Source organism: Musca vetustissima, unplaced genomic scaffold (genome assembly GCF_032173495.1).
Source record: "Musca vetustissima isolate MV318-11 ecotype Yass unplaced genomic scaffold, APGP_CSIRO_Mvet_v1 utg8913, whole genome shotgun sequence".
Taxonomy (NCBI): Eukaryota; Metazoa; Arthropoda; class Insecta; order Diptera; family Muscidae; genus Musca; species Musca vetustissima.
This window is the reverse complement of record NW_026885308.1, coordinates 31,403-40,185: the sequence shown is the minus strand read 5'-3', so window position 1 is coordinate 40,185 and position 8,783 is coordinate 31,403. Positions and strand designations below refer to the sequence as shown.

The 8,783-nt window shown below is 34.2% G+C and overlaps 1 protein-coding gene across 1 annotated transcript; it reads right to left on the bottom strand.

Annotated features, from left to right (window-relative positions):
* Window positions 1-4,841: 4,841 nt before the first annotated feature.
* Window positions 4,842-6,107, bottom strand: LOC133332489 (tigger transposable element-derived protein 6-like; the record flags this gene model as incomplete). Its single annotated transcript, XM_061540890.1, has 1 exon — window positions 4,842-6,107. A coding segment is annotated over exon 1 (1,266 nt), but the record flags the coding sequence as incomplete, so codon positions are not given.
* Window positions 6,108-8,783: the final 2,676 nt, after the last annotated feature.

Below are 8,783 nucleotides of genomic sequence, written 5' to 3'. Positions count from 1 at the left end.
AATTACATGTCACATGACCAAAGTGGTGCATTTTTATGGTACGCTACTGTATATTTTGTTGTTTTGATATAAATCATAAAATAAATTAAATTTTCATACATATACGTGTGATATACGTGGAAACAATGAAAAAGCATGTATATTTCATAGAAACTAAATACCAAGTAATTAAGCATTGCTCTACCTTCGAAAATGCAGCGTGTGATACCTATTTGCTAAATTACAAATAGCAATCACAAAAACCTTCTGATGAAAACTAATGTCAACATTAACCACATTTGTATTACACCACCTCGTATAAACATCAAAACAACCTGTTACAGTGAACAAACATTAGCAGGAATTTCCATTAACATTACATACTTACATGGTGTATACAGGTTTTCTCAAAAGTACACTCTGGGAAAACTTGCAACTTAAAAATAAGATTGAGCAATCCTAAATCAATAATGTTCAATGTAACAGAAAAAATTATATTGAAATAAATTAAATTAATAATGTTCATTTAAAAATAACATTGTTTCCACTTATTTTCAAAATTATAATGCAACAACATTGATTTAAAGTTGAAAAATATTATTTTAAGTTGAACAACATTAAATTAAGATTGTTTCTATTTATTTCGTGGATCTCTTTGAATCAACATGGAATCCACCTTACATGAACCCTACGGTCAATAACCAAAAAATATAGGGGAGACTGGCCACCTTCGGCACTTTTTTTAGAGCTCTATATACCAAAAAGATATAAAAAATAGTATTAGTTAAAAATTTTATAGTTTTGTAAAAAAAGTCAAATTCGACGAATGTGCCCCAACCCGGGGTAGCTTCGCCATTTGATGGGGCACATTCGGCACCATAGTCATAGCCGGGTAATTGTCATCGCTATCAGTCTGGTTGAAATTCTGATTCTCTAAAGGCTCTATTTGGTTTTAATACGCCACACAATGCACTATAGGTCAAATGACCGGTTTCTCTGTGCAAAATTGAGAAAAATCAAATTGTCGTTTTCACGAGTTTTTGTTGTTTTTGTATTTAGAACACTCCAAAATAAGGACACGTAATATTTATTAGTGCTAAATATAAAGTACCGTTACACATCAGGCCGTGAAAGTCGCTCAATACAATTTAGTTTATAAATATGCTCTGTGGTGCTTAGTCAACTTTGAGTGCGTATTATTTCGATTGTGTTTGCAATAATTAATTAGTGTAAAATGGAAAATATAGATACAAGTGAGCATATTTATATAAAATCAAAACATTTTTATTTTTGCGATACTATACTTGAAAATAGCCCTTTAGCGTATGAAGACTTTAAAGGGTTAAAGTAATTTGATAGATTGACTTTCAGTAAGCTATTAAAAAAATTACCCAATATGACCTATTTGAATTTTTGCACATAAATTAAGTGATAAGTAATGAGTTAATTTAATTTTTTTTTTCAAGTTGCGATTTTTTGCGTTTTGCAAGCAATGCCTCTTTTTCTAGGCAACCTCCTCATAAAAAATCAATATTTTTCAAATATGGCGAAAAGAATGTAACAAAAAGAAAAAAGCTGGTGCTGTTTTCAAACATATAGTGAGCAAAATTGATATCAACAACATTTCTAATGAAAGAGAGAAAATTTTTAAGCAAATACTAGATGTATTTTGCTTAAAATTAGCACAAAAATGGTAAAAATGTCACAGAAACATGAATGTTTTCAAAGACAAAAATCATGTATGGCTAAATTCGGATTTAAATGTTTTGCTTAAGATTTGTTCAAAAAAACGGAATTTGGTAAAAAAGAAGAAGCTGGCCTTTCAACTGAGAAACGTGACACCCCAAGAACCCCAAAAGCCTATTCCACTCGGAAGGTCTAGCTTTCCTTCTAGAATATAACTTTTCAAAAGGGCGGTATAATGCAAACAAGTGGTTTAAGATGAAATAGGATAGAAGATATATATATGAGAGAGAGTGAAATCGGATGGATCATATATATGGATGTTATATCTAAATTTGACCCGATCTGAACCAAATGTTTCTGTGTTGTTTTTAGCCTATATAAAACAAGCAAACTAAATTTTACGATGATCGGATGTATTTTGTGGGTTTGGAGTTACTTAGACGTGAAATCGGATAGAACATACATATTGGAGCAATATCTAAATCTGAACCGCTTTGAATCAAATTTGACGCACTTATTTTCAGACTCGAAAAAAATCGTACAAACCAAATTTCATCGCCATCCGTTGTATATTACCGATTTGGTGCATCTTAAACCCGAAATCGGATGAGATATATGGGAGCTATATCCAAATCTGAACCGATTTCTTCCAAATTCGACACACATATTTGCAGACTCAAAAAAATCATACAAACCAAATTTCACCGCAATCCGTTGTATATTACCGATTTGGTGCATCTTAAACCTGAAATCAGATGAAAATATATATGGGAGCTATATCCAAATCTGAACCGATTTCTTCCAAATTCAACAATAACAATTATAGTAACAAAAAAATCCGTTGGTACAAATTTCATGACGAAAACTATGATTTTGTTGCCGCTATTAATTTTGCACAGAAGAAGTGGTCATTTGACCTATAGTGCAATGTTTGAATTAGCCCCATTTAAAATGCCCCACTTTAAAATGCCAAATGTACCCCGAATGTAATGTTTATAGTTTTTTCATTCTTTTCGATCAGTCTTGTAAAAACATTACATTTTTAAATATTTCTATTGTCTTAAAAATTTAAAAAGTTTTATACACGAAATACTTACGACATGGAATTGAAATATTACAGAAACATCTATAAAAATACAAAAACCCATGTATATAAATAAGCTTATTAGCTAGAAATTGTGTCAGTTATTTATTTCGATATTCGATACCTGTGTATCGAAACTAGTGATGTACGGTGAGAGCTTCATATCGAAAACACGATTGCCGAAGGGGCCCCAGTCTCCCCTACGTAGATCAATAACCGTGGTACATTTGTACCCATCCAAAGATAGTTCTGCAACTCATTAAAAAATTGGACTATAGTGAGGTTTTTTGTTTTAAATTATTCTAAATGGATCGGATCTACATGTAGGAACTCAAAATTATATATACATTAAAATAATATATATTTAAATCCATGCTTAAATGATAATCTATCTAAACAATCATAGTAAATTCGTTATAGCTTTTGAATGGGTTAAGCTTTTTTAGTTATTTTTTTATTGGGACCTTACTTAGGTGTTCCTCAACCTCTCTACAAGTTTTTGTGGCCCTTGACAACATGGGGCCATCAGGGCGACTCGTGGAAATTACCTTGGTTTTTCTTTGGTATACAGGGACTAAAACAATTATTATTGCCAATTATTCACATTTTATGAGTTTAGAGATTGTGATTAGCGCATTTTGAACATTATTTAATATTTTAAAACGTTATTTAATGATAGTTTATATATGTACGCCAATTAAGGATTGTAATAAATCAGACTAATTCGATTATAGAAAAAGTTTCAGGTCCAATATGAAGAATAATTGGAAAATTACGGACAATAATCATTGTTTTTGTCCCTGCATACCAAGGGAAAACCAGGGTAGTTTCTGACTTCCAAGAGTCGCCCTGATGGCCCCACGTTCTCTAGGGCCACAAAAATTTGCAGAGGGGTTGAGGAACACATAAATAAGATCCCAATAAAAAAATAACTAAAAAAGCTTAACCCATTCGAAAGCTATAACGAATTTACTATGATTGTTTTAGATAGATTATCATTTATATATATTATTTTATTTTTTATTATATATTATTTTAATATATATATATATATATTTATATAATTTTGAGTTCCTACATCTAGATCCGATCCGTATAGACTAATTTAAAACAAAAAACCTCACGATAGTCCAATTTGTTAATGAGTTATAGAGCTATCTTTGAATGGGTACATATGTACCACGGTTATTGATCTACGTAGGTAATAACTTTAAAAAATTAAAAAAATTATATATACGGAAAATATTTATAAATTTGTTCTTCGATTATGTGTGAAAATACCTCAAGAATGATTCCTCAAAATTTGATCCAAATATCTCCATTATTAAAAATTTTACAACTTTTTTTTCAAAAAAATGTACAAATATACCCGGTTATTGACCGTAGGGTTAAGAACGTACATTTTAAGTAACTGTTCGTAGTTGATTTTTTTCAGTGGTTCGTGAAAATTCGAGTTTTGTGGACGCTTGTCAGCGAAATTAAATTTAGTTAAATCGAAGACAACAACAAATTGGCCGATTGGCAGGAAGACGCCGGATTGTCAGAAGTTCACCCTTATTTAAAAGGTAAGTTCGATTTGTATCATCGGACATAATCAAGTCTTAATATTCCTTGGTAGCTGCCAAGATTTACCTTTGACAGCATGCAGTACTTAGATAGGGATGATGTAAAGGAGGCTATTCCAGCAATAGGAGCCCGTGCAAAGTCCTGCAGCAAGGTATTCGCATGGAGAAAAGAAATGATAATCGGGATGAACTGATCAACATAATTGTTGAAGAAACTATCATCAAAAATATACATCATAGACGTCATTTCTTTGCTTCTATTATAACGAAAATTTGAAAATAAATCCTAAGGAAGAACTTACTCAGGTAAGAAAACAAAATTAATATACATATTTAAATATGTATCATTTTTTTATTTTTTCAAAACAACTTAAAACCTATTCATTTTTAACAAAAACAAAAAATTAATTCATAAAGTAGACAAAAATTAAAAACTTATTACGTATGTGATATATTAAAAATAATTAAGAAAAAAAATCAGTTATTTTTTTTTGCTGCAGAGAGTTTTGACGCGTCTTGTCGATTACGTTGTCTAGCGTCACAATTGCTGAAAACACATCGTCGTCAACATCTGTACCCAAAAAATAACGGCGTAAATTGTCAATGCAATTTTTTGCCTCTTTGGAAGAAATCGGGGGGATATCAACTTCGTCGTCATCGCTGACTTCGTCGTCCTCTTGCGAAAATCCCAAGATCTCATCATCCGTTTGTATGCCTGCAACAGCCACATTGTCGTCAAAGTGAACGTATTCATCGAAGCTGATTGGATTTTCTCCATCTTGAGGAACGCGATTCCATTCGGCTACGTTGGGTTCAATGCATGGTTCTTCACTTACTGACGAGTATGGTCCTTTGTCGAAACCACAAGATCGAAAACAGTTCTGAATCGTGGACTGGCTAATATTTTTCCAGGCTTTGTCAGCAATGTTCATCGCGTGCAAGATTGTAATTTTGTGCTCCTTTTCATCCTCAATGCTGTCTAGGAGTTGCATTACGACTTCATTGCGATAGAAAGATTTAAAATTTTTTATGATTCCCTTATCTAGTGGCTGAAGCTGAGAAGTTGGGTTTGCGGGGAAGAACTCTACCTTCACGTGACTCAGATCTGGACGTCCGTTGTGAGCCGTACAATTGTCAACGAACAATAAAATCTTGCGATTTTGGCTGACCATTTTGTTATTTACCAAATTAAGCCATTCATCAAACAAAATGCTCGTCATCCACGCCTTTTTGTTGGAACGATAGTCCATAGGAAATGACTTAATATTTTTGAAGCATCTTGGGTTCGCTGACTTTCCAATCATTAAAGGTTTCAACTTTTCAGTGCCATCCATATTACAAGCAAACAATAATGTTATTCTGTCCTTGCTACTTTTACCACCATGGCATGTATCACCCTTGAAACACATTGTTCGGTCAGGAAGGCATTTAAAAAAAAGCCCTGTTTCATCGGCATTAAAAATATTTTTGGGCTCATAGTTTTTAATCAAGTCCTGCAACTTCTGTTTCCACTCCGTGCAAACATTGTCGTTGACGCTAGCGCTTTCACCACAAATTTTCCTGAAAGTTATGTTGTGCCTTTTCTTAAAGCGATCGAGCCATCCTTCGCTGGCTTTGAAATTGTGTAACCCCAATCTAGCCGCAAACATTTTAGCCTTTTCTCTCATAAGAACTCCTCCAATTGGAACATTCAATTGGCGGCTTTGCCGAAACCATGCGACTAGTGATTTCTCAAGCTCCACGAATTCACCTGATTGTTGGCGTTTTACGGTACTGCTGCTGGGCATTTCCATGATGACCTCCCTCTTTTGAAGAATAGATGTGAGGGTAGACGGAGAGATGTGGTAACGATTCGCTACATCAATTTTTTTTCACCATTGTTCACTGCATTAATGATATCAAGCTTTTTACGAATTGAAAGAGTCTTGTAGTGCGACCGTTTTTGTGACATTGCGTTAAATTCACTGAGCTCAGAAAAATGTGAATAGCCCGATCGATCAACGTAAGAACAATGAGAGTTAGAGAAAAGCACACACAAAAACAAATGTTTTGCCACTTCTGAGTAGAAAGTCACTTGTGGTTTACCGTTAAATGTCGAACGATGAGCACAAAAAACAAGTTTTTGCTTGCAAAGAAACCGGCGCCCGCTATATCAAAATGCACGAATGAAGAGAAAGAGATAAACAAAAAATTTGAAGTTTACGAATTATCGAGGTTTACGAAGACAAATTACGAATTATAACAGGTATTTCGTTGGAAATTTTGTACGAATTATCGAGGGGACCGAAATGTATGGGATTTTTACGAATTATCGCGATTTCTCCAAGGGACCGGCATTTTGTTACGAATAAGCGGGGTTTACGAATTAACGGGGTTACGAATTATCGGGATTTTACTGTACAAATTTGGACCGATTTTTCCCAATTTCAATAGGGTTCGTCCTCGGGCCAAATAAGTGAACTGTGCTAAATGTCATCCAAATCGGATCACCTATACCTTGTTAACATAAATACATGGACGGACGGACATACGGACATGCGTGAATCGACTCAGAAAGTGATTCTATGCATATGCTCAAAAGGATCCATGGGTCTATCTCGATTCCTTTTGTCTGTTACAAACGTATGCGCAAAGACATAATACCCTGTAACACAGTATGGTGAAGGGTATAAATACAAAAATTTTACGAAACCGAACAGGGCAACGACTATTGCAAAGAACTTTTCAGGATTGCTAAATCCACGCAAATAATAGGTAATTATTATTAACAGCAATTGTAACACATTTATTTCAGAATTCGATATTTAAAAATACATTGATCATTTCAGATGCTCAAGATTTTATCATTGCATCATTGCTATACGGAGTATTGCCTTGTTCAGCACGATTCAAAAATAGTTCCGGCAAATGTTGCAGAAAACCTACTATTGCAGATGCTCAGGAAAGTTTCGCAGTACGTTTATTATGCATCAACGATTACGAGAACACAATTGAAGAGCATATAGCAAAATACTACTCCCCTGGACTATCTGTGCAACCATTTGCTATTAGAAGGACATTCTGATGGAGATGTATATGGGTTTTAAATATATACTTAGATAAAACGTTTAAAACATTTCTTGAAAGCTTAGATACTTGCTTTAAAGTATTCCATGTTATTGATCTGAAGTATCCTGTAGCATCTGCATTAGCGTGGATTTTTATCCAGCAATATTTCTATAATATCCATATACTGGATTAAAACTTTTAAAAAATTAAAAAAATACTGGATTAAAACCAGTGAGCGGAGCGGTATAGTCGGACGGGACCGACCATATGATACCCTACACAACTTCTTCTGTGGATCTACATTCTGAGCTTAAGCAATATTTCGCGATATTTGCACCCTCTTGACCGACTAGAGGTCACAAAATATTACTAATATTCAGTACAGCCCTTCTAATCACTTGTCTAGATTTCCTTCGCTGTGGGTTGCGTTGTGATGTTCGGCTGATAATTATGGCCTATAGATCGACTCAACAAACACAAAAATATAAGTTTTCGGTCCACTTCATCCCAAAATTATTATCTCATCATCGCCGAAAATTATAGGTGTTGTCCTTGACCATAACTGGAACCTCATGGAACCTATCAACGCAATCTATATTTTCGCCCTCCAGTGTGGTAATGGTTTACTAAATAAAATCTGAATACATAAGCCCGTGAAAATATGTACGTGTAACTTCCCCATCCGAGTACATACGACAATATAATTGGTATCAATTTCAAAGCCAACCTCTCCTCTTGGATATATTATCAACTTCTCGGGTATATGTCCTTCAGTAGTAAATATATACGCTATAATACAAATTTTGTAATTTTTCACACAAAAGTCAGGGTCCAGTTGACCCTCGAATTATTGGCCGGTCTTTATCAAAACAGGCATGCTTATTCTATGACTCGATCCTCTTCTCCATGTAAAATTTCGCGATGTTCGGGCTATAATTGCGGCCTCTGGAGCGACTAGAAAAACCGACAAAAATTCAGTATTTGGTCCATTTCATACCCTAAATATTAAGGGATCTCCACCAAAAACAATAGGGATCTTCATTGGCCAGAACCCAACCTACATGCAAAATTTCGTGAAGATGAGTCCATAACTGTGGCCTGTATCATGTTTACATATTATAATGGACAGACGGACGGACACACATGTCTAGATCGAGTCAGCTAGTCGAGATATGACGATCGATATACTTAAAGGTGGGTCTAGGACCAATATTTCGCGGCGTTACAAACTCTTGGGGCTGCACAAAGCTATAATACCCTGACAATATAGTTGTGTAGAGTATAATTACATTTATTGTGTTCATTTATTTCAATATTAAATCAACTCCGAACAATGTTAATTCTAAGTTGTTTCTATATTAAATTTTACATTTTAAAATCGACTTTTATCAATGTTGAAATAAGAATTTCCTACATTACTA